General features: G+C 37.2%; 1 protein-coding gene across 1 annotated transcript in view; it reads left to right on the top strand.

Annotated features, from left to right (window-relative positions):
• Capza1 (capping actin protein of muscle Z-line subunit alpha 1) overlaps window positions 1-26,319 on the top strand; it is a 41,273-nt gene that overhangs the window by 1,343 nt on the left and 13,611 nt on the right. Inside the window, exons 2-5 of the mRNA XM_074050764.1 lie at window positions 15,267-15,330; window positions 18,046-18,097; window positions 21,154-21,217; window positions 23,727-23,933. Coding sequence (XP_073906865.1) covers window positions 15,267-15,330; window positions 18,046-18,097; window positions 21,154-21,217; window positions 23,727-23,933 — 387 coding nt within the window. The remainder of the gene's footprint in view (window positions 1-15,266; window positions 15,331-18,045; window positions 18,098-21,153; window positions 21,218-23,726; window positions 23,934-26,319) is intronic.

Raw genomic sequence — 26,319 nt, 5'->3', positions numbered from 1 at the left:
AATAAATATAACTTTTTAGGGCCTGTAAGAATTAAATATTCCAAACTCCTTATGTTTTGGGGCTCAGCCTGAGATCCTCTTGTGTGGGGGTTTTTCTTCTCTTTTCCTCCTTTCTGCTTAATAAACCTCTGCTTTCGCTCAAAAAAAAAATGTCTTGTTTCCCAGGGTTCCTAACTGCACTCTTGAGTATTGTGTAAAGGTTTTTTTTTTTTTTTTTTTTTTCCGTTTAGACAGTACTGGAGTTTGAACTCAGGGCCTCACACTTGAGCTACTCCACCAGCCCTGTTTTGTGTTGAGTATTTTTGAGATAGGGTCTCTGGAACTGTTTGCCCAGGCTTGAAACCCAGATCCTTGTGATGTCTGCCTCCTGCATAGCTAGGATTAGAGGCCTTCAGTCACTGGTGCCCGGCAGGCTCTGTGGTTTTTTGGAGATAGGTTCTCCTGAACTATTTGTCCAGGCTGGCCTCCAACTGAGATCCCCCTGATCTCAGCCTCCCAAGTAACTAGAATTACAGGAGTGAGTCAGTGGCACCCAGTTCTTTCTCTTTGTTTCTTTGTTTCTTTTTTTCTTTTGAGTCACTGGCACCCAGTTCTTTCTCTTCCTTCCTTCCTTCCGTCCTTCCTTTCTCTCTCTCTCTCTCTCTCTCTCTCTCTCTCTCTCTCTCTCTCTCTGTCTGTCTGTCTAGAAAGAGATTAGGATGGGAAAGAGGACCATTTGTGATCTAGGCGTCCTCTGTACAGAATAATTCAACATATACCTACAAATGACATGCCATTTTGAAATACTGAAGGTGATGCTCCACACTTAAAAGCCACTGAACAGGGCTGGGGCTGTAGCTCAGTGGCAGGGCTTGCCTAATATGTGCAAAGTCCTGTGTTCAAACCTCAGCACCACACACACACACAAAAACCTCCAGCATGAAGTTTTCTCTTATTTGAAAATTTTCATGAATACTAAAGATTTAAAGGAAAAACTAAGGGATGTATATTTATTTATGCTGGAAACAAAACTATAATGTTTATTTTAAGACAAATAATTTTGATCCATATTAAATTATAACAAAATTACTGCAATAAAACATTTGTTAGCTCAACTGTTCCATTTTTCTTTTTTTTTTTTTGCGACAGTGTCTTAATCCTCCTGCCTCAGCCTTCTCAAGTGCTGGGGTTGCATACATGAGGTCCACTTATTTTAAGCAAAATTAATGTAACAATAAAATTTTACAGTTTAGGAGAAAATAAACTTAGAAATTTTTTGTGGCCAAGTGATAGACATTTACCTGAGTTGCATTTTTGTCTTTTGACACTGGGTTATAGTGCCTTTTTTAACTAAAAAAAGTGCAAATTAAGTTTTTTTTTAATATTGAAGTTATTTTAATTAACCTTAATAGCCTTGATTTTGTAACACATCTGTGATCACTTTCCTCTTAGCTTCTAGCATACTTTTGTTGCTTAATTTCATTATTTAATTATTTATTTTTGAGGCAGGGTGGACATGTATCCCTGGCCAGTCTGGAACTGGTTGTACAGCCCAGGCTGGCCTCAGACTTGTGACCCTCCTGCCCCAGCCTCTTTGGTGCTGAGATTATAGATGTTTTCCACCACATCTGACTTTGTTGCTCCATTTTAATAATGATATAACAAGAGAATCTGCCAAAAAGCAGTGATGAATTTCATTCATATTTAGTAAGGAGGTTTTAGAATAACCATATTGTCTTTATTTCTTGTATTAGTGGTATAGGTGATACCATAACAATCTGTATGATTTGAGATTACTGAAATTTTGTTCCATTCCATTCCTGGAGATGAAACCTATTCATATTTCTCTCTGGAACTGTTAGTAAAAAGAAAGGCTTTGATTTGTAAGATTTGAGTTCTTTAGCTTCATACCTATCGTGCCCCCTTTTTCTCTGGCCTTTGAATTCCTTTTAACTCAACCAAAAATTGAGAAAGTATTTTTTCAAGATTTGCAAATTGGGGCCATAACTTAAAGTAGTAGAGTGCCTGTGTAGCAAGCTTGAGGCTCTGAGTTTAAACCCTAGTACTGCCAAAAAAAAATCTTACCAGTTCTAGCCTAGACAGGTTTGAACTCAGGGCTTTGTACTTGCAAAGCAGGCACACTATACCTCTTGAGCCATACCTCCAGTCCATTTTGCCAAGGTTATTTTAGAGACGATGGTCTCCAACCTTGATTCTCCCAATCTCAGTTTTCCAAGTAGTTAGAATTATAGACATGAGCTACTGGTACCTGGCTTCAACTGTATTGGGTATTTCTTTAAAGACATGTATGTCATGATACCAATATATTTCAGCATTGCTTTTTATCTTTGTTACATCTTCTGAAAGCAATAAACCCTGAGATAAATTTGATGGTTACTGTCTCTGATTTCCTTTCAGGCATTTCTATAAAAGCAAGTAAAAACATCCATTCTCATAACTGCTAAAGTTTTTTTTTTTTTAATCACTTTATAAAGAGGAAGTGGGTTTTTCACTTCTGCATTATTACCTGAAATGGTCATAATGAACTGTCTAAATAAAACAGGAAGTAAAAAGTGTGATAACATGAAGAACTAAGAGCTTTTTCTTATATCCTTGAGTATCTGAGAATGACCTCTGTTCTTCTAGGTGCTTACACTCTTCAGTTTAACTTGGTTCTAAATGCTAGCAAGACCAAAATATCCTAATTAGGAAGTTTGAAAAGTAAGGTGAGCTAGTTGTTTAGATTCTTCACATTATCTGTTTCCTTTATTTCATGATTCAGCAGTTTTTGAACAAATGTACAGAGAGTTCTGGGGCTGGGGGAAAAAGATGTGGTTTGTATGTTTTTTCCCTTCAACCTAAGTGACAGAATATATGTATACAACTTCAGAAAACACCATAACCGAGAAGTAGATCTATATGCTTTTAGTTTAGACAGTGGTATCATTTGTAAGGCTTTTTTTTTTTTTTTTTGAGAAACAGGTTTATCAAAATTATCTAGTTAGAGATGTAGAAAGTATAAAAAGCTGTTGTAATTTGAGGGCTGTGTTAGAGCTTATGAAAATACTTATACTTGTAGACTGGATTTCTTTGGTTATGTATATAACTACTTAATTTGCTAACAAGTGTCAGCACTAATACCTTCATTCTTTATCTATACTTCTTTTTAGTTTACTTTTCTGAGTAGTATTCAAATAATCTGTTACAAAATCCTGGATGGAAGCACAATGCCGAAACAGGTACAGACTCAGCTGTCCGGTCTTTTATTTATTTATTTATTTATTTATTTTTTAAGGAACACTTATTAAATCAAAATGGGTTTAGTCTTAAATGAGATGGCCAGTTTGTTCATTTGCAGTGGCAATAACTCCTTTCTGGGGCCAGCTGTCCGGTCTTTTATTAAGAGTACAGGTTTGTTTGGGCACCTTTGGTTTGTGCCTGTAATCCTAGCTACTTGGGAGGCTGAGATTAAGAGACTTGGTGGTTCGAGGCCAGCCTAGGCAAATAGTTTGCGAAACCCCATCTCCAAAATAACTAGAGCAAAATTTACTAGAGTTGTGACTCATTTTTGAAGCCCTGAGTTCAAACCCCAGTCCCATCAAAAAAAAAAGAGTACATTAAATTTATTAAAACCAGTCTTGGCTGGCGAGTGGCTCAAGTGGTAGAGCATTTGCCTAGCAAGCGTGAGGCCCTGAGTTCAAACCCCAGTACCACCAAAAACAAAAAGTCTTAATGCTAAACAGAGTAGTATAATGAGTCACAAAATCCGGGACCTATATTTATCTGATTCGAAACCATTTTTTTTTTATTATACTGTGTTGAGCATGTACTACGATTCCAAAATAGAGGCATCCATTTAAGGAAGTATAAATGAGGTACCGTAATTTAGTAGAAAAGAATGATTCTGAATATTAGAAGGTTGAGTTTTCCCTGTTGTATGTCTAGCCATCTGTGTGATTTTTGGGAAAAATCACTTAATTATAATCGGGCCATAGTTTCCTTCTAAAATAGGGGGAATTGGTTCAAACTGCCCCAACAACGTCTAATGAACTTTTTCAAAGTCTAATAAGGAAATCTCTGTTTTAAAAATTGAAACATTAAAAAGAAAAATTGAAACATTAAAATAGTCCGGGGGGTTCTTACATTGTCTGCTTTCCTATATTTGCCCTGGTAACAAGACTGAGTTCCTTGGTAATTGGAACGATCTAGTGTTCAGCACAGCACGGAGTACAAAATGTAGGCAAAGATTTATGGACATGAAAGAGATCACAGCTTAAGTCCCATATTTCTCTAGTTCATACTCCCTCCTGTACGAAACGCCCTTTCCCTAGTATTTCAATAGTTTGTAAGTATTGTATTTAGGAGTGGTTCTATTCTTTGGGTGCTTTTTCTGAGCACCTGCTGCTATCACTGTATTCTTCCATGCCACTTTTGCAAACACTCAGTGCTCCCCTCGTGGGCATTGTCCTAACAGATCTTATAAAGCTGTAGAAACTTTCAGATACCAAAGTGCCTATATATATATGGACTTACGAGTGTTATAAAACTCCTAATGAAAGTATTTTATTTGTCTGCTGTAAGTCCTCTCCTTTAGTGTTCAGAAAAACATACACTATAGCTCCAGCCTTTTTTTGCTTTTGTGTTTATCCATTGTACAAATTTCTCCCATCTCCTTGCTAGAAATAAAGTCCTTATGTGGACCATGAAATTAAAAACACTGTATAGGGAAAAATTAGTCGTGATACTGAAGACAAATGACTACTTGGTATTTTTGAACTACATGATATTTTCCATATTCATTTACTATTATTTTTTTCCTCCTCAGAACCTCCTGCAGACCTCTGCATTTCTATTCATCCCAGCATTCTCTCCTTGGAGAAAGATGCAGAACATTCATGTTACCTTTTTCACTTTTAGCATCTCCTCTCATGTCCATTCAGTATTTAAGTCCTGTAAATTCTTCTATCATTATATATAATCACGTGCTTAAAATTAAAATCATAGAAAAGAGCATTAGTAAAAACTCCTTTCCTACCCTTTTTCTATAGCCACCTGGTTATCCTGAAATTCAGCCAGTGTTACCAGTTCCTTTTCAATCTTGTATGTCCTGAAAACTCTACATACATACATGCATATATATGTATAAACAGAAAGACACCCTTTTCATTTAACAATATCTCTAACCAGTTCTCTAACCAGTCTACATTCCTTTACCATTGTCTTCATCTAGGACCTTTTCATATGCATGAATTATTTTTTAACAATATTCTTAATTCTCTCTGCCTTCAGCCTCTCCTTCCTTTCCTTGTTCTAACTGATTCACTATAAATTCTTCACAGCTATATTACTAAATTTTGATTAGTATGTAAAGTTTATCTTTAATACAGGTACACATGCTTTAAGGCAGTATCTGTGAGATGGAATGTTCAGTGGATCGTGTGATGCAGTGTCAGTCATAGTATAGCACATAAGCAAGAAGACACCATAATACCAGACTTCACCAGAGAAAGGTGGTAGGTTTTTTAAACATGAGAGAACTTTACCTTGTGAATCTTGGCTTGCATCCAGGAAACATTTTAAGTGCCTGTTATGTTTTAGGCATTTTATATATTAACATGCAATAATCTCAAGACATACATTTTTTGCCTGGCCCAGTGGTACATGCCTGTAGCCCCAGCACTTGAAAGACTGAGAGAGGAAGATCATGAGTTCTAGGCTAGCCTGGCTACATAGTGAGACCCTATCAAAAAAACCAAAAAATCCCCATGCTATGAATTACTTATGAACCCGGCACTGTGGCTCATTGTAATCACAGCTACTTGTGAGGTTGAGATTGAGAGGATCAAGGTCAGCCTGGCTAAAAAGTTAGCCCATTTCAACCAACAAGTTGGGACACTTGTGCCTGTCATCCCAGTCATGTGGTAGGCCATATGTATGAGTATTGCTGTTCCAGATAAAAAAAAATATGAGACCCTACCTGAAAAATACTATAACAAAAAAGGGCTGGGGTCATGGCTGAAGTATAGAGCACCTGCATAGCAAGCACGAGGCCCTAATTCCAAACCTCAGTACTGCCCCTCCCCCAAAAGATTAATACTTATATTGTTCTCATTTTAAAGTTGAATTAACTGAGGCATATTAGAGGCTAAAAAAAATTAGGACCAAATGTCCAGAGCTAGTAATTAGTGGGGGGGAATATAATGCAGGCAGTTACTTCAGAACCTAGGGTCCTCATTTTCATTATTGATAACAGTGAACAGCATAGTATCTAACTGTATAAATCTCTGGAAAATAAGAAACCAAAAGAAAAATCATATATCATGATTTTTAATACTTCTTTCATCCTTGACAGATAGAGAAACCCCAAATTCAATAAAGATGTAAAGTCTTTAATGTGTGTATGTGTGTGTGTGTACATATATAAATATAAAATTAGTAGAATTGCTATAAAAATTTAAAGACCATAATGATTCCATCTTTTTCAAGTCCCTGTGTATCCCCAAAGAAAGTCTCAATAAATTATGCGTAGAAAATAATCTCATAATATAATTTAGTAAAACTAGGTATGTCTAGCAAAAGAAAAACCAAATAAACTGGTAACTTTACCCAACTCTTGGGCCAAACGGAAAGTAAAAGCTAAAATTATAAAATATTTTGAAAGTAGCATTAAGAACTACATATAAAAACCTTGGGAAAAGAGAATAAAAATAATTCTCTACAAGATATTGAAAAATATGTCCAAATAAAGCAAAAGAAATAAATGAATAAAGATGAAAGCATAAATAAATAAATTAGAAATTTCTAATAGAGGCTGAGTACAGTGGTTCACATCTGGAATATCAGGTACTCAGGAGGCTGAGATCTGGAGGATCTTGATTTGTGGCCAGCCTGGGCAAAAAATTAGTGAGACCTAGATGGGGACAGTTTTTTAAAGCTTTTTTTTTTTTTTTTGTAATCAGCAGTTTGGTTTTCGTTTTACTAAAACCTCCATATCAGTGATTCTCAAGAAGTAGCACTGGCATACCTCCCCTGTGTAGGAGATACATGCTTTCTCCTTTTTTTGCCTCATCTCAACCTTGAGAATGATCGAGGAAGTCATTTTTGCTGAAAGTATCATCCTTCATTTGTATTGCAACAAAAATATTTTTGCAATCACTAACTCCTTAGCCATTTTTCTTTCCTCTCTTGCCTTATTAAATTTCATCTTAGTTTTGACCCACTTCTGAAGCTGGGTGATAAAATGTTTTGGCTTAAGTTTACTCATTGTTTTACCTATTCCGCCTACTGCAGCTTTCAAAAGCACAACTTTAACTCAATTCCTGGTTTAAAAAAATTATAAAAGGACAAAGCCAAATTCATGTGACACAATCCAGATAATTCTCTGAAATTTTACTTCCTGTTAATAATGCATGGTATAGTTGAATGTAAGTTCTTGTTCTAGCTCCACCCCTTCAATCTCTGAACCTATTCTCCTTCATTTATAAATAGGGATAAGTTTCCTGCTTATATTAACAAGTTATCTTAAGACTCAAAAGACAACTGGGTTATAAAAGAGATCTATAAACAATAAAATACTACTCATTCACTTACATTCCTATAGGGCATGTACCAGGTCTTAGTCTTGGGCATATGGCATTAAACAAACATAACGAGTTCTTATGTTCTCCGCCAGCATTTGGCAAACTATGACCTAAGGGGCCAAACCTAGTCCAAACCTACTTTTATAGAGCCTGTGAGCTAATGGTTTTTGAATGGTTAGAAGTAATATCAAGAATTTTGATGATGTGAAAAGTACATGAAATAGAAATTTTAGTATCCATAATAAAGTGTTACTGCAACACAATCATGTTCATTTATTTATATTTGGGACAGAAAACATGTGACCCACAATGCCCTAAAATATTTACTGCTGCCCTTTACATTAGGGCATAGTTTGCTGAGTCCTGCTCTGTGCTCTTGGAATTCTTGTGGAGGTACTGGACAGTAAACATATAATTACATGTTTAGAGGTAGCAAGTTCCTTGAAGAAAAATAAAGCTGATAAAGGGGCTAGTAAGCTGAGCGTTAGTGGTCAGCCTGTAATCCTGGCTACTTGGAAGACTGAGATCAGGAGGATTGAGGTTTGAGACCCCATCTCCAAAATGACCCGAGCAAAATGGACTGGAGGTGTAGCTCAAGTGGTAGCGTGCCTGCTTCGCAAGTGTGAAGCCCTGAGTTGAAACCCCAGTCCCACTAAAATAGAAAGGCGGTATGGGTGAACATTGTACTGGTGGGGAGGACACAGCATGTAACTGCTGCGTGAAAGTCAGGGAAGGATGCTTTGTTCTGTGGGCGACCTTAAAGCAGAAAAGTTAGTGAGTATGCGGCAAATCAGATAATGCAAGAGCATTTCTGACAAGAAGGGTCAAAAAATGTAATAGCCCTGGGGTAGAACTAGAACTGTAGAGTTGAAGGAGCGAAGTAGTAGCAAAGTAGAATAAGAAGGAGGTGCCAAATTGTAAAGGACCTTGCAAGCCATGGAACCAACTGTAGATTTTATAGTGAGTATATAAACGTATCATCATCATGTCTGTTACTTCTAAAAGCAGTTTTTATGGTGTTGTGTTCAAACATTGGTATATCACCTTAACACTTGAAAGATTGTCAAATGTTTACCAAATAATTCACCATTTTAGTAGCTCTCTCAGGAAGTAACATGGGATTCCTTACTATGATAGTATGTTTTAGAATTTGACTACATTCTTTTTAACCACTTATCTGGTTATTACATGTATCTTCGGATTGCCCCACTTTCATTTAAAAGTTAGGAGATACTTTGTTTTCATAGAATTGTACATTTTTCTTTTTTATGTTTTTGGTGGGACTGGTGTTTGAACTCAGGGTTTCATGCTTACAAAGTAGGCAATCTACCACTTGAGCCACACCTCCAGTCCATTTTGCTGTGGTTATTTTGGAGATGGGGTTCCTTGACCTATTTGCCCGGGCTGACCTCAAACCTTAATCTTCCCAGTCTCAGCCTCCCAAGTAGCTAGGATTATGGGCATGAGCCACAGGCGTCTGGCTCTCATGTTCTTGATATTCTCACATGCACTGGAATTACCTTTTTTCAGCACTTGAATCTGAATTAAAATACTACTACCTGATGTTCCTCTTCCTCTTTCACTGATTTTATATAATTTAAGGGTTTTTTCTTTGCAAAGTAGAACTGACCTTTTAGTTTACTTTTTTCTTTGACTATAATCAGGTATAAGGAACTGTGCAGACATGAACTAAATAAGGCAAACTCTTGATCTCTTGATTAAGGAGTAACTTTAAAAAGCCTTCCTTGCTGCCTTTAGCATTTTGACAACCTTACCTCATTCAGTCCTTTAGCTTCCTTCACCTGGTTTTAGTTGGTTGGTTGTTTTTTTTGGTTTGTTTTTTGGGTTTTTTGGTTTTTTGGTTTTTTTTGTGGCACTGGGAATTGGATTCAGGGCCTCCCACTTGCTAGAAAGGTGCTCTACCACTTGAGCCATTCTGCCAACCCTTTTTCCTGAAAGATAACATATTTGTTGGAATATTTGTATATAAAATTTATGCAATTAATCTCCCATTGCATATGACATAAAAACTATCACCTATGTGCAGTGAAAATCATGTATTTTGAACTATTTCTTGCCATCAATAACTAAATATAAGTGAATTCTGAAAGTTAAATCCAATGCTACGGAATTTAATGCACTCTCACTTCACAAATGCCAGCTGCTTAAACAGCATTCAAACAACCAAGCTGTCATTAAAATGTTGATGCAATTAAATGTCAGTTTACTGAAGACTTATTTTTATTTTCTAGTTCTTTTGACCATGCGTGGACACAAACATTTAGACAGATAACATTTTGGTGTATTCATACTGTAGCCATTGCCAGTCTTTTAATATAATCATTGTGGTGCCATCTCACTTACATATTGTAATTTTTTTAACCTTAATTTTTCAGCACTAATTTATAGTTCTTCTCTCATGAAAAAGCATTTGCCCAAGAGTTTGACTCTTCTCTGATTTTTTTTTTTTGTTGTTGTTAATGTATCTTTGATTAACTTTTTGGAGTCTTGCTACCTTTTTGCCCAGACTGGCCTTGAACTAGCAGTCTTCTTGTCGGCTCTTCCTTAATACTAGGATTACAGGCATATACCACCATGACCAGCGAATATATATGATTTTAATAAGATCAGCAACATGTCATTTTATAAATCCTTTTCATTCAACAGCATATCTTTAACATCTGTCCATATCAGGAAATAGAGAACTTCTCAGAGTTTTTTGCTATAAGGACTTCCTTACACACTCAAAAACTGAATTTTTAGTTATGTAACTTAAATCTATTGTGTTATTAAAACCAGGAGACTTTTAAAACATTGACTTGTTTTTAAATAATAAATTTATTACATATTAGTATAAATGATTCTTTTGTTTGTTTTGGGGGGCAATACTAGGATTTAAACTCAGGGCCTTGCATTTGCTAGGCATGTGTTTAACACTTGATCCACCCCCCAGCCCAATATTTTCTTTAAACCTTACTTTAGAGAAAAAATTACTATTAATAGTACCATTGCATTTTACATTTTGTTGAGTCTTTCTATTATCTTCATTGAATTTTTTTGTTTGCTTTTTTGGCAGTACTCAGGGCCTCAAACTGCTAAACAAGCACTCTGCCACTTGAGCCATGCCCCCAGCCCTTGTTTTTGGTTTTAAGATAAGATTTTTCTGCCTCATATGACGGTTGTTTTACACATGTTGTTTCCAGACAGAGGTCTGGAATGTCCTCCCTGGTCTACTACTGGGTTTCCAATCCAGCTTAAACATCATTGCCTTGGAAGACCACCACCTTCTTGTGCACATAGGTAGAGCTTATTGCGCCTTCCACTGTGTCCAGCTTTACCTTTAATACCTTTTGTTATGTTACTGTCTGTGTGTCGGCTCCATGGAATTAGCGACTATGTCTTACTCAGTCTGAAATATTTACTTACTGGTAACTTTCTCTTCCTGGTGTGCTGAATGGGTCAACTATTATATTTTTACATTTAGTATCAGTTCATCCATTCTCCAAATTGCTGTTCTTTATATTGTCCCAATTCCATCAAATATTTCATAACTTTCAGAAATTTGGAGGGGACTTCAGAAATATTAGTATCTTAAATTTTATTTTATTACTACTTTTTTTTTTAGATTGCGGGTGTGTGTGCCACCACATCCATCTGTGGCTGTAGCTTTATCCCTTTTATGGAAGATGCTTTTTTGTTTGAACATACATATTCATATACTTATTTTTGGACTGTTTGAGGGAAGTTTTGCAATTATGTAAGGATTATGGGAAATGCAGCTTGACAGTGGATTAAACTAACCCACTCAACAAATTTGCCAGAAATAAACTAAAAAAATAGGATTGTTACTCAAAATTGTTTACTAATTTCTTAAATAAGTGATTGACATCAGCAGGTTAAGGTTGTATGCCAAGGAGAATAAACACAGTTGGAAAGCCATATTGCAGTAGTTAGTCTTAAGTTAATCATGAGTTGAGTATTCCTTCCTGATTAAACCCCTGTTTTTATTGATTTTGTTGAGCAAATATAATAGCCTTATAGAATATTCCCTGTGTGTGTGTGTGTGAGAGAGACAGGGAGAGAGAGACAGACAGAGAGTTGAAGTTGAACTCAACTTCACATTTGCAAAGAAGGCAAGAACCTTCTTCCCCTTGAGCCACACTTCCCTGTCCATTTTTCTCCATATTTTGGATATGGAGGTCATGAGAACTATTTGCCCTGGCTGGTCTGGAACTGTGATCCTTCCGGTCTCAGCCTCCCAAGTAGCTAAGATTACAGGTATAAACATCCAGTGCCTAGCACAATTTTCCCCTCTTAATCTCTGCCAGTTTTCATCCCAGAAAAATAAGGAACTATCTGTAATTACCCTGCCATGACAAAATTTTCAAACTTTATGTACGTGAGATTTTCTCTCTCTTTTTTTTTGATATTACTGGGGCCTGAATTCAGGGCCTCGTGCTTGCTAGCCAGGCGCTGTACCACTTGAGCCACTCTGCCAGTCCTTTTTTGAGTTGGGTATTTTTGAGATAAGGTTTCAAGAACTACTTGCTCCAGCTGGCTTCAAACCGTGGTCCTCCTCATCTCTGCCTCCCAAGTGTGAGCCATCGGGCCCCTGGCTACATGAGAATTTTTAAGGTGTATGTTTGTGATGCGGATGCCTGGCACCTGTCACATAACAAAATTTGTCTTCCAAGATTTTTATTTTTGTTTTGTTTTGGTGTGGTTTTTTGCAGTGCTGAGATTGAACCTAGGGCCTCTTGCATGCTAGGCAAGCACTCTACCACTGAGCTATATCCCTAGCCTTGTCTTCCAACTCTTAAAAAATTCTGTAGGATTTTAAAGCTAAAAGAAATTTTGCACATCTTCTATTCAAATGCTTTCAGGAACTGGGTTACAGTGTGGAAACTTAAAGCCAAAAAGTTATGTTTCCAGAATCACAAATTAGTTAGCTAATAGACCTACAGAGACTCTTAGAACCTGTAAGAATCATTCTACTTTGCCCTATCAGTCATAGACCTTTCTTGATTGCTATGGGGCAACTTATTTTGTTTTGTTTTAATGCTGTTAGGGGATTGAGCATAAGACTTGCATGTGCCAGGCAAGTACTCTCTGTATCGCTTATTCTTTTTAGAGTAAGAATGATGTCACAGATCAGTTGTATAAACCTAGGGTTATTAAAGTTGTAAAACACAGCTACCTTTTCTAATTCTCTTCTCTGTCCAGCTTTATCTTTATTTTTATTTTTATTTATTTATTTCTGAGGCAGTGTATTGTATGTAACCTTGGCTGGCCTCAAATTCACTATAGAAATAACCTAGACTGGCTTTGAACTCTTGCCTGGGCCTCCTGAGTGTTGAGTTTATAGGCATGTTTCCACTGTGACCAGCTTCCGACTTTATTTTCAAGACTCTTGAAATTTTTTTTTCTTTCTTTTTAAATTTTTTTCCCCTGTTTAAGAATGGTTTGAATTTGATGTGGTCGTTGTCAAGAATTTAAAATTGAGGGCTGGGATGTAGCTCAGTGGTACAGCGCTTGCCTAGCATGTGTGAGGCCCTAGGCTCGATCCCAGCACCAAAAAAGAAAAGACAAAAAAAAAAAAACCTCTCCCCTAAAATTGAATGGAGGAAATAAAGAAGTAAGCAGAGGATGCCTATGTGCAAGTGGGGCTTACCTTATCTGTTAGGTATACTTCTTTCCTCTACATTAGTGAGTTTAACATCTTCATACTTGCTATCACATCAAATATTAGGGAGTTTTCAATGTCTGTTTTTTATTATTATTCTTTTTCTCTTAGAACTGTCCTGAGAGACCAATTATAAGTACTAATGTCATGCGGGTGGAGTGGCTCAAGTAGTGGAGCACCTGCATGAGGCCCTGAGTTCAAACTTCAGTACCACCAAAAAAAAACCAAACTAGCATCATCCAGACACTGGTGGCTCATGCTATAATCCTAGCTACTTGGGAGGCTGAGATAGGGAGGATCACGGTTTGAGGCCAGCCTGAACAAATAGTTCTTGAGACCCCCAATCGCTAAAATTACCAGAGCAAAATAGACTGGGAGAATTAGCTCAAGTGGTAAAGTACCTTCTTTGCAAGTGTGAAACCCAGAGTTCAAATCCCAGTCCCACCAAAAAAGAAAAAAAAGAAAAGAAAAATTACTACTAACATCATTATTATATATAGATGTCAAGTACCTATATGTAGATATTGCCAAATGCCAAATACATATAAGCCCTTCTGGAGGAACTCACATCAAGTTGTTTTTTTGTTTGTTTTGTTGTTTTTGTTTTTGTATTTTTTATTGGTGGTACTGGGGATTGAATCCAGGGCCTTGAGAATATCACACAACCACTCTACCACTTGAGCCACAACCTCAGCCCTCACATCAATTTAAAAGAGCAGGGAGGACAAGACCCAGAACAATCTTAGAGTAAATTAATTGGGAAATTTTTGTCTACCTGCTGGACCACTTTATTAGAGACCCTGTCTCCCAGTTGGACTAAACTGCAGAATAAGCAGCATTTGTTCTCAGTATACCACTGAGAATGAGCCCTGGGACCAAGAGGCCATGCCGTGTTCCAGGTAGCATGCCTCTAGGGATCGCTCAGAAGACAAACTGTTCACACACCTTAATCAGCAGCAAATCTACTGCTCCCCTCCCTACAATGACTAGAGTCAAACTACAGGTTAACTGAACAGGAAAGCTAAGAAAAGCACTAAACAAGTATAGTTAATATCCTCATAGAAATTATTGTATATCCCAAAGGAAATTATCAAAAATCTTGGAAATTAAGTATAGAACAGCCAAAATAAGTATCTGAACAGCAAAATGGACACAGCTGAAGAGCATATTACTAAACTGAAAAATGGAGCCAAAGAATTCTCCCCAAAGCATAAAATGACAAAAAAGATAAAATGTAGGAGAAAAAAAATTAGATAGGCAGGTTGTAATAGTTGATTCAGGGAGGGAGAATAGCTATAAGGGGCAGAAGGAGGTCCAGATGAATAACAGTATTTTCCACAGCATTTTTTGGGATCTCCAGATACAATGTTGAATAGTAGAAGTGAGAGGAGTCAGCTTTTTAAAATGAGTGACATTGTTTTATATTTTCTCATTGTGAAGGTTGCTATAGAATTCGGACCCCTTACCAAGTCAAGGAAGTTTATTCTGTTACTACCAAAAACTAGTAGTTTTGTTGTTTTTATGATACTGAGATAAGTGTCGAATGTTGTCATTTTTTTCCAGGAAGAGTTGGAATGATCACATGGTTTTGCTCCTTTGACTTGTAAATCACATTAATTTATTAATATTGAATCATCCTTTCATTAGGATAAACAATTTTGGTATTGGTATTTACTTAATTTGCTAGTATTTTATTTAGCTTTGCTTAAATATTCATAAATGGAATAAGATTATAGCTTTCTCTCCTTTTTAATATATTACATTCTGACCAAAAGCTGATTGTCAAAATGATTAGAATAGCACATATTTTCTAAAATCAGAATACACCTATATTGATAGGAACAGCTTTGGAATGTTTGTGGAAAGAAAATCTGAAGGCTTTGAAGTAGTAAAGGTTTAAGCAGGAAACTTTGTTTCAAGATATATAATTTTTGTTATCTGTTAATTCCTTGTTTTATATTTTTCTCTTTGGTTCAGTTTTTCCTTTTCACATTGCACTTACTGTAAATTTTTTTTTTTTTTAGGTACGCATAGCTGCTAAATTCATCACCCATGCACCCCCAGGGGAGTTTAATGAAGTATTCAATGGTGAGTAAAGATTAATACTGACTCATTTTAAGTCCTGCTTACTGTCATTATTGAGTACTTGCGTTCCCTCTCCCTCTTCATCTTTCTTCCTCTCTTTGATTTGGCTTGTTTTGAGACAGGGTCTAACTGTATAGCCCAGGCTAGCCTCAAACTTGAGGCCCTCTTGCCTCAGCCTCCCAAGTGCTGGGATTACAAGCATGCATCACCAAACCTGGCTCTGAGTACTTGCTGTCTCTTAAGCCATATGATGTGTTACAGCTATAACTAAAGAAATCAACATTCAAAGAGACCGAAATAACTTGTCCAAGGTCACCCACCTAATCCTCAAAAGATTCAATTTGAGGTCTGAGTCAAAAGCAAGTTCTCTACCCCTAAATCAGAAAACCTATCTTAGCTAAGAAAAGATTTCAGATAGTTTAATATCAAAAATTTTAGAAACTATTGCCAGGTGCCTATGGCTCATGCCTGTAATCCTAGCTACTCAGGAGTCAGAGATTAGGAGAAAGTTCGAAACCAGTCCCAACAAATAGTTCTCCTATCTTGGAAATACCCAACACAAAACAAGGCTGGTAGAGTGACTCAAGTGGTAGAGCACCTGCCTAGCCAACGTGAGGCCCTGTGTTCAAACTCCAGTGCTGAAAAAAAAATTATATATACATATAATTATTATTATTAAATTGCTTTTTACAATTTTAATTTTATAAATAGCAACTTCATTTCCTTGGTGCTTTCACCAGAGAAGTCCCATACTATGGAACGCTTTCTAGGACCAGTGTGGCTGAACTGACTGCAGCTGCGAAACTTACTAAATTTACAAATTCAGCTTTATCATCCCCTCACAATTCTCATTTATTATATCTATGGTAGAATTTGGTAACCTATGTTTATTTATTTAGTTCTTTTCTGGGTAATTCCAAATCACAGCCAATTTGGAAACCACAATTCCAGCACATTTATTACCTTCCATGCTATTTGCTGTTCTTGTTTTTGAAAAGCTAGAAGAACAGGGTCTTTTTTTTTTTTTTTGTCATTTTTCTTTTATTATTCATATGTGCATACAAGGCTTGGTTCATTTCTCCCCCCTGCCCCCACCCCCTCCCTTACCACCCACTCCGCCCCCTCCCTCCCCCCCCCCCAATACCCAGCAGAAACTATTTTGCCCTTATTTCTAATTTTGTTGTAGAGAGAGTATAAGCAATAACAGAAAGGGACAAGGGTTTTTGCTGGTTGAGATAAGGATAGCTATACAGGGCATTGACTCACATTGATTTCCTGTGCGTGGGTGTTACCTTCTAGGTTAATTCTTTTTGATCTAACCTTTTCTCTAGTACCTGTTCCCCTTTTCCTATTGGCCTCAGTTGCTTTAAGGTATCTGCTTTAGTTTCTCTGCATTAAGGGCAACAAATGCTAGCTAGTTTTTTAGGTGTCTTACCTATCCTCACCCCTCCCTTGTGTGCTCTCGCTTTTATCATGTGCTCAAAGTCCAATCCCCTTGTTGTGTTTGCCCTTGATCTAATGTCCGCATATGAGGGAGAACATACGATTTTTGGTCTTTTGGGCCAGGCTAACCTCACTCAGAATGATGTTCTCCAATTCCATCCATTTACCAGCGAATGATAACATTTTGTTCTTCTTCATGGCTGCATAAAATTCCATTGTGTATAGATACCACATTTTCTTAATCCATTCGTCAGTGGTGGGGCATCTTGGCTGTTTCCATAACTTGGCTATTGTGAATAGTGCCGCAATAAACATGGATGTGCAGGTGCCTCTGGAGTAACAGTCTTTTGGGTATATCCCCAAGAGTGGTATTGCTGGATCAAATGGTAGATCGATGTCCAGCTTTTTAAGTAGCCTCCAAATTTTTTTCCAGAGTGGTTGTACTAGTCTACATTCCCACCAACAGTGTAAGAGGGTTCCTTTTTCCCCGCATCCTCACCAACACCTGTTGTTGGTGGTGGTGTTGATGATGGCTATTCTAACAGGGGTGAGGTGGAATCTTAGCATGGTTTTAATTTGCATTTCCTTTATTGCTAGAGATGGTGAGCATTTTTTCATGTGTTTTCTGGCCATTTGAATTTCTTCTTTTGAGAAAGTTCTGTTTAGTTCACATGCCCATTTCTTTATTGGTTCATTAGTTTTGGGAGAATTTAGTTTTTTAAGTTCCCTATATATTCTGGTTATCAGTCCTTTGTCTGATGTATAGTTGGCAAATATTTTCTCCCACTCTGTGGGTGAAGAACAGTGTCTTAATACATAGTCCATGCTGGCCTTGAATTTGAGATCCTCCTAACTCAGCTTCCCAAGTGCTAGAATTACAGATGCGCATCACTCTGCAGCATTCTGCAAAGTTTCTCTTTTGCTGTGAAATTCCTTGAGAATTTATTGTTGAATCATTAGAGCGTAAGTAATTATGCAAATCTATGAACATTAGCATCTGTTATTCTTTGGCATCCTTAGAATTTCCACACAAACACTATATGTGAAAAGTAATCTTTATTTTTCTTTTTTTTTTTTTTGGGTGGTACTGGAGTTTGAACTAGGGCCTTGTGCTAGCCAAGTAGGCAGTCTACCACTTGAGCCACACCCCCAGCCCATGAAGACTAATCTTGAAATAAGATTTTTTTGGAGATCCGTTTTTAAAATCTATTCTAGTAGTCTGCTATAATTTTTCAAATTTATTCTGAACTCAACATTTCAATATATTTTCCTCAGATGTCCGGCTACTACTCAATAACGACAATCTCCTCAGGGAAGGGGCAGCACAGTAAGTATCTTTAATAAATTCACTTACAGTGTTATTCTAACATTGGATGAACTATGGTAACAGTAAAATGTCACCCTGAAAATTTAAGTTTAAGCTAAAGTTGGTCTTTGTATTAGTTTTCTGTAGCTGTGATCAAAATATCTGAGAAAACAACTTAAAGGAAGGAATTAATTTGGCTAACCATTTCAGAGGCTTCAGTTCATACTGCTTGGCTCCAGTAATTCTGGCCCATGATGATGCGTGAACATCATGACAGTGGGACCGTGTTCCAGAGGCCACTGTCCTCATGGTAAACAGAAGAAGAGAGCCTGAGAAGGGCCAGAGACAGTCCCCAAAGACATGACTGCCCCCCCTCAAGGCCCCACCTCCTGAAGTTTCCAGAATCTCCCAAAATAGCACCAACAGCTCAGGACTAAGGCTTCTTTTAATGTATCAGCCTATGGGGTAGGGGGACTTCATGTGCAAGCCATAACAGTTTCATTTTTGAATTTTTTTTTCTTAGAGAAAATATGTCGTCGTTCCACCCTCCCCCCACCCAGTGTTTACTTCTTCAAAGCTTATTATGTGAACTTGCTTAGTTTTGGTTTTGTCCACATTTTCCCCATTAAAGCAGAATATTAACTGTTAGGTTTTCTGGGCGGGGGGGGCGGTTGTTGGGTTTTTGTTTTCTCTTTGTTGTTTTTTGATGGTACTAGGGTTTGAACTCAGTGCCACATACTTGCTAGGCAGGTACTCTAACACTTGAGCCATGTCCCCAGTATTTTTCATGGTCTTTCTAGTTCATATTGAATTTCTTTTAGCTATTAGTTATAAATAATTAGTCTGCTAATGATAATTGATAGTTTCTCAAACTGCCAAATAACAGTATATTCCTTGTCTTTGTCCTGGAAAATATTGTAGTGGTGGTTTTTTTGATTGTTTGTTTGTCTTCTATAGTCAAATCTAACAGCAATTTAGCATTCAAAGTCCCCTTATCTGGCTTTATTATTACTCTGCTCTACTCTTCAACTGAAAGTCCCATTTCAGTTACTGTCTACCCATCTGGCCCGAACTTTCTTTGTAATAAGGAAATCAGCTCATTGGAAAATGGCTGGGGAGAGGACAAGGACATTTTGATGCAAAGCAGCAAATAATTATAAAGGCATTTTGGTATGATACGTATGTGGTTTAGATTTTGACTAAAGAAAACTAATTTAAGAGCCTAGGAAACAATAATCTCCTGCTCTGTCCAGATGCTTTTTTGGAGCTCATGTTGGACAAGAAATTTTTTTCTGTTTTATTTTTCTTTTATTGTTGCTGTTGTTACTCTTGTTGTTTGGTTTTTGGTTTTTGGTTTTTTTTTTTTGTGGTGCTGGGAGTTGAACATACTAGCTAAGTTCTTCTTATGCTAGCCAAGTTCTCTACCACTGCACTACCCTGAAGTTCATTTCAGGACTAGATTCTGCAAACCTAGGATGTACCAACCATCACTGTAATAGTTATCATGAATGATGCCCTAGTTATAATTTATTTAAGAAATTAGCCACACAGTAAAGATATACTCGATTGCTATTTTCTCTTAGATGCATAAAATCTGCCATAAAAAAGGATATTCATGATATGCTAGTTCAACCCTCTCCTGTTTTTACTGAACCTCATCTATATCTGACAACAGATGGTTATGCAATCCGAATGCTTCTACTAATAAAGAATTTCCAACCTCAAAAGGCAAGTTCTTACTAGGTGCCAGAGTAATCCTCACTACTAAGGAGGCAGAGATCATTGGAATTGTAGTTCAAAGCCAACCTGGGAGAATAGTTTGTGAGATTCTTTCTTGAAAATACCCAACACAGAAAAGGGCTGGCAGAGTTGCTCAAGTGGTATGGTAGAGTGCCTGCCTACCAAGTGAGACACCCTGAATTCAATCCCCAGTACCACCAAAAAATAAAACAAGTTCTTCACTTTTCTGGCATGTTGGCCATAGCTTTATCCTTGAGAGCTACCCAAAATAAATCTACTCTGTATTTCATTTGACACGCTACTGTTGAAGTACCTTGAGGGTGGAATGCCACTCAAGACTGATTGCAATTCAAATGTATTGTCCCATTTCCAATTAGGACTGACTAGAAGCTGGTATTATAGCTCAGATGTTTCATTGCACTAACACTAAAAGCTTCATATGTTTAAATATTTTTGGTTCTTACAGACTCTGGGTTTCTGGAGAACATTCTTATTAAAGGAGAATTTTCCTGAGTTCAAATATTTGATTTCTCCATAGGGATGGAACAGTTTTATTTCTATAATAAAATGCTTCAATCTCTTGGTCATGGTGTTCATAGTTAGTGCTCAGTAAATGTTTCATAATTCTGCCATCATTTTGCCTTCTGTATAAATTGAAGGAGGCCTGATAAGACCTGATTTACCCTCTGTCATGTATGTTCATCTATGCTTCTAACCACCAAAACTATTCTGTGATAATTCCCAGCAATTCTAATAGCAGTAGGTGGTGTTGGTCATATTGAATGAATTTTATTCTGAGTGAGATGAGACATTAAGAGTGTTAAATAGGGCTGGGAGTGTGGCTCAAGTCAAGTGCAGAGCTCTGAATTCAAAACCCTGTACCATCAAAAAAAGAAAAAACAAAAGCAATCAAAGAGTGTTAAGAAGAGAATGACATGATGAGATTTAAATTTTAGAATAATCACTATTCTAATCATTATGTAGGGGACAGAGACTGAAGTGAGATGGATACCTGCAAGACTGTTGAGTACTTCAGGGATAGATGGTAGCGGTTTGGACTAGAGTGGATACAGTGGGAGTAGGGGAAAGAGTCAGAGTTTACTTTCCTGAATAATTTACTAGAGTATCATTCATGATGATAACTACATGTGTTGGTTTAGAAATCCTAAGTTTGCAGAATCTAATTCCAAGTCAAATTTTAGAACCTACAAAATTTACTGGTGGATTGAATGTAAAATGTGAAAGAAAGAGAAAAGTCAAGGATGACTTTACGTATTTGGCTTGAGCAGCTGGTAAAATGGAGATAACTATTCATTTTTTAAATTTTTTTAAAACAGCGCATTTGCCCAGTATAACATGGATCAGTTCACACCTGTGAAGATAGAAGGATATGAAGATCAGGTAATAACTGCCTGTAAGATGGTCCGTTTCTGCAAAGTAGTACACATGTAGAAACAAAGCAGATGTGTGAATCCAGTCTTAGTTTTCATAGTTTATGTCAATATTTTGTATATTAGGAAATTCTTCCTCTTTCCAATGGTGGTAGTAGTTTTTCTTTGTAGAGAGAGAAAGAGAAAACAAGAAGAGCGAAAATAAAAGAAGTTGAGTTTTATAGGTTTTCCTACTATCTCTTAATTTTGCTTGGTAAGAATAATAGAAGACATTACATTTAATGGGAAAACAAAGGCATTCCTGCTGAAATTTAAGCTACTTTAAGTTACTTTAGAAATTTGCTAGTTGGGAAACCCTAGCAGCACAGCAACTAAGAGATAGCATAGATAAATGGGACCTCATAAAACTGAAAAGCTTCTGTTCATCAAAAGAAATGGTCTCTAAACTGAAGAGAAGACCCACAGAGTGGGAGAAAATATTTGCCAGCTACACGTCAGACAAAGGACTGATAACCAGAATATATAGGGAACTTAAAAAACTAAATTCTCCCAAAACTAATGAACCAATAAAGAAATGGGCAAGTGAACTAAACAGAACTTTCTCAAAAGAAGAAATTCAAATGGCCAAAAAACACATGAAAAAATGCTCACCATCTCTAGCAATAAAGGAAATGCAAATTAAAACCACACTAAGATTCCACCTCACCCCTGTTAGAATAGCCATCATTAGCAACACCAGCAACAACAGGTGTTGGTGAGGATGCGGGGAAAAAGGAACCCTCTTACACTGTTGGTGGGAATGTAAACTAGTACAACCACTCTGGAAAAAAATTTGGAGGCTACTTAAAAAGCTAGACATCGATCTACCATTTGATCCAGCAATACCACTCTTGGGGATATACCCAAAAGACTGTGACACAGGTTACTCCAGAGGCACCTGCACACCCATGTTTATTGAGGCACTATTCACAATAGCCAAGTTATGGAAACAGCCAAGATGCCCCACCACTAACGAATGGATTAAGAAAATGTGGTATCTATACACAATGGAATTTTATGCAGCCATGAAGAAGAACAAAATATTATCATTCGCTGGTAAATGGATGGAATTGGAGAACATCATTCTGAGTGAGGTTAGCCTGGCCCAAAAGACCAAAAATCGTATGTTCTCCCTCATATGCAGACATTAGATCAAGGGCAAACACAACAAGGGGATTGGACTTTGAGCACATGATAAAAGCGAGAGCACACAAGGGAGGGGTGAGGATAGGTAAGACACCTAAAAAACTAGCTAGCATTTGTTGCCCTTAACACAGAGAAACTAAAGCAGATACCTTAAAGCAACTGAGGCCAATAGGAAAAGGCGACCAGGAACTAGAGAAAAGGTTAGATCAAAAAGAATTAACCTAGAAGGTAACACCCACGCACAGGAAATTAATTTGAGTCAACTCCCTGTATAGCTATCCTTATCTCAACCAGCAAAAACCCTTGTCCCTTTCTGTTATTGCTTATACTCTCTCTACAACAAAATTAGAGATAAGGGCAAAATAGTTTCTGCTGGGTATTGAGGGGGTGGAGGGGAGAGGGAGGGGGCAGAGTGGGTGGTAAGGGAGGGGGTAGGGGCAGGGGGGAGAGATGACCCAAGCCTTGTATGCACATATAAATAATAAAACAATGAAAAAAAAAAAAAAGAAATTTGCTAGTTGGGAAATAGAGGTAAGAAAAAGACTTACCCTAATATATACATTTTTATTTTTTAACCATGTGTATGTATTAACTATCTTACATGCTGAGTATAGTGACTCTGACTCTGGAAATGTTTCATAAAAATATGTGAAAAAAAGAATACATAAAAGCATACATCAATGTTATCATAGTTAGCAATAAAGTATGTACACAGCTGAGCATGGTAGCTCATGCATGTAATCCCATGCATGAAGATTGGGAAGATCACAGTTCAAGGCCAGCATGGGAAAGAAGTTCGAGAATCTCATCTCAGCCAATAAGTGGGAGTGGTGGTGCATGCTTGTGGTCCCAGGTTCATGGGTAGGAGGATTGCTGTCTGAGACTGGACCCCAGACAACAATGCGACACCCTACCTGAAAAATAACTAAAGCAAAAGAAGGTCTGGGGACATGGGTCAAGTGGTAAATGCCTGCCTAGCAAGTGGGAGGCTGTGAGTTCAATCCCCAGTATTACCAAAAAACGTGTATATATATATATATATATATATATATATATATATATATATATATATATATGTAAATATATCACAGATAATACATTAGACAGAAGCCAAGAAACCAATGATACTGTTAAGAGAGGAGAAAATTCACCGTATAAAGTTGACTTACTCATAAATGTAATATTTTTATATTAATAGAAATGAAACTTGGTTAAAAAGTAATACGCAAGAGAAATCTGACTAAATGAAAAGTTAACTGTTTTCCCATGGATTTACTTGTTTTGCAAAATGTGATAACTGTCTTTTATTCATATTTGTGATTCTTCTTTGGAAGGTCTTAATTACAGAGCACGGTGACCTGGGTAATAGCAGATTTTTAGATCCAAGAAACAAAATTTCCTTTAAGTTTGATCACTTACGAAAAGAAGCAAGCGATGCCCAGCCAGAGGACATAGATGGTGGTTTGAAATCTTGGCGAGAATCCTGTGACACTGCTTTAAGAACCTATGTGAAAGAACATTATTCCAATGGCTTCTGCACTGTAAGTATCTGCCTTATCAGACAGTGTTTTGTCTTATGCTTACCTTATTCCTTTAAGCCTTTAGCCCTCCAGGTATCAATTCTTCCTTCTTATTTATACTCTTCTCTGTGTTTTATTCCCCAAATCATTTTTAAGAGGAGTATACCTATACGGAAAATTCCCTTTTATAATCCCAGTACATGATAATTTTAAATCTCAGTATATTCTATTTACATTTTGCTTATTTAATCCTGAGAAATTGCCTTATTCCCATTCAAAAAAGTTTTTAAAGGTGTTTAGCTTATGAGCTGTGCATGTGGCACCTGCCTATCGTTGAAGCTACTGAAGGAGGCTGAGGTGAGAGGATAACTTGAGCTCAGGAGTTTGAGACCAGCCCGGACAACAGCAAAACTGCCTCAAAAAAAGGAAAGAAGGTCTTTAGCTTAGAGTTGGGGAAGATGGTGATAAATGAAAAATGTTGGGAGAGCTATTGCCAGTGTTTATGGCTTTGTTTTGAGACAGGGTCTGCTATTTAAACCCAAGGCAGCTTCAAATTCTCTATCTTCCTACTTCAGCTTGCCAGAGTGTTGGCATTGTAGGCATGCACCATCATACCCAGCTTTGTTAATACATTTTTAATTATTTTTTTAGCTGATAAGTAAAGTTATGTATATGTATACATAGACACACGTATTTTGTGTACAGCTTGATGTTCTGAAATACATATACATGGTAGAATGGCTAAATTGATCTAATTAATATGTATGACTTCTCATACTTCTAAATTTTTTGAGTGATAACTCTGAGAATCTCAGCAGTTTTCTTTTGATATTAACCTTTGGAGTGCTGGAATTATAGGGCATTAGCCACCATACCCAGCTAGCATCTCTCAAATGTACAGTGCACTATTATTAACTAGACTGTTTTAAATGTGTAGTGAGGATGAGTTAAGTGGCAATATAGCTGGTCTCAGTGCTTCATGTCTGCAATCCTAGCTATACAAAAGGTGGATATCTAAAGGATGGTGGTTTGAGGCCAACCTAGACAAAAAGTTAGGAAGACCCCACCTCAACAAACAAGCCAGGTGTGATAGTACCTACTTGTCCCAACTGCAGGGGAGGCATGGGGAGAATTGCAGTCCAAGGCCAGCCCCAAACAAAAACACATGACCCTATTCAGAAAATTACCAAAATACAAGGGCAAAAAAAGGCAATATAGAATGTTACTTAAGAGTACTTTGGAACCAGCCAGGCACTAGTGGCTCGGGCCTATAATCCTAGCTACTGAAGAGGCTGAGGTCCAGCGGATCACAGTTTGAGGCCAACCTGGACAAATAATTCAAGAGACACTATCTCCAAAATAGCGAGCAAAATAGGCTGAATGTACTGCAGGGATGGCTCAAACAGAATACCTGCTTTGCAAACACAATGCCCAGATTTCAAACCTCAGTCCCACCAAAAAAAGGAAAAAAGGATGGAACCTTACTAACTGGTGTGAATTCTGGCCCTCCCATTTAACTAGTTGTGTGACCTTAGGTAAATGACTTAACATCTCTGCCTCAATGTCCTCATTTGTAAAATGAAAATTATAGGTCTTACCACATAATGTTGTTGTAAGGGTTAAATGAATTAATATAAGGTTCTCAGAACAGTGTCTAGCGCAAAGGAAGCTCTGCATAAACAGTAGGTGTCATTAAGAAAACATATCACAGTGGCTAAGTACAGAATTCCTTTTTGGAAACCAATATTGCAGAGGGAGATAGGATAAGCCTCTTTTAAAAATGGAGTATTCAACCAGGCACCTGTGGCTCATGCCTGTAATACTAGCTACTCAGGAAGCAGAGATCAGGAGGATCTCGATTCGAAGCCAGCCCTGAGGAAACAGTTCGCTAGCTCAAAAAAAAAAAAAATCACAACAAAGGGCTGGTGGAGTGGTTCACAGTATAAAGGTGTAGGCCCTGTGTTCAAGCCCCCATACTACAAAAAAAAAAAAAGAGTATTCAGTCGTACATATACTTCGTTATCCTGTCAAAGCTTGTCACTACTCATTCTTAATTTGGAGAGTTCTTACTACCAAATAACCCTACTGGATCCTTTTTTTTACTTCTCTTAGCTATCAAATGAACAACAGAAAATGATAGAATTGTCTAATCTTGTCTACTGTACACTAATGTCTTATCCCCATTTTCTTTTCATTCCCTATCACATTTTCTATATAGTGTGTTCCAGACATTTTCTGTTGTCAGATGGGCATTTTAATCCCCCACATTAGGGTTGAGACTGACATGAATTCTTTTTATTTTTCATCTTTCCACACTCAGAAATCTTCACTTTCTTAGATTGTACTTAAATCTGAAGAGGAAGGGTCCTTATTCCTGATTTCATATGGTCGTATGTACTTCAGGGTG

This window comes from Castor canadensis, chromosome 12 (genome assembly GCF_047511655.1).
Source record: "Castor canadensis chromosome 12, mCasCan1.hap1v2, whole genome shotgun sequence".
NCBI lineage: Eukaryota > Metazoa > Chordata > Mammalia > Rodentia > Castoridae > Castor > Castor canadensis.
The sequence above is the reverse complement of the archived record's forward strand: the minus strand, read 5'-3'. Positions and strand labels throughout refer to the sequence as shown.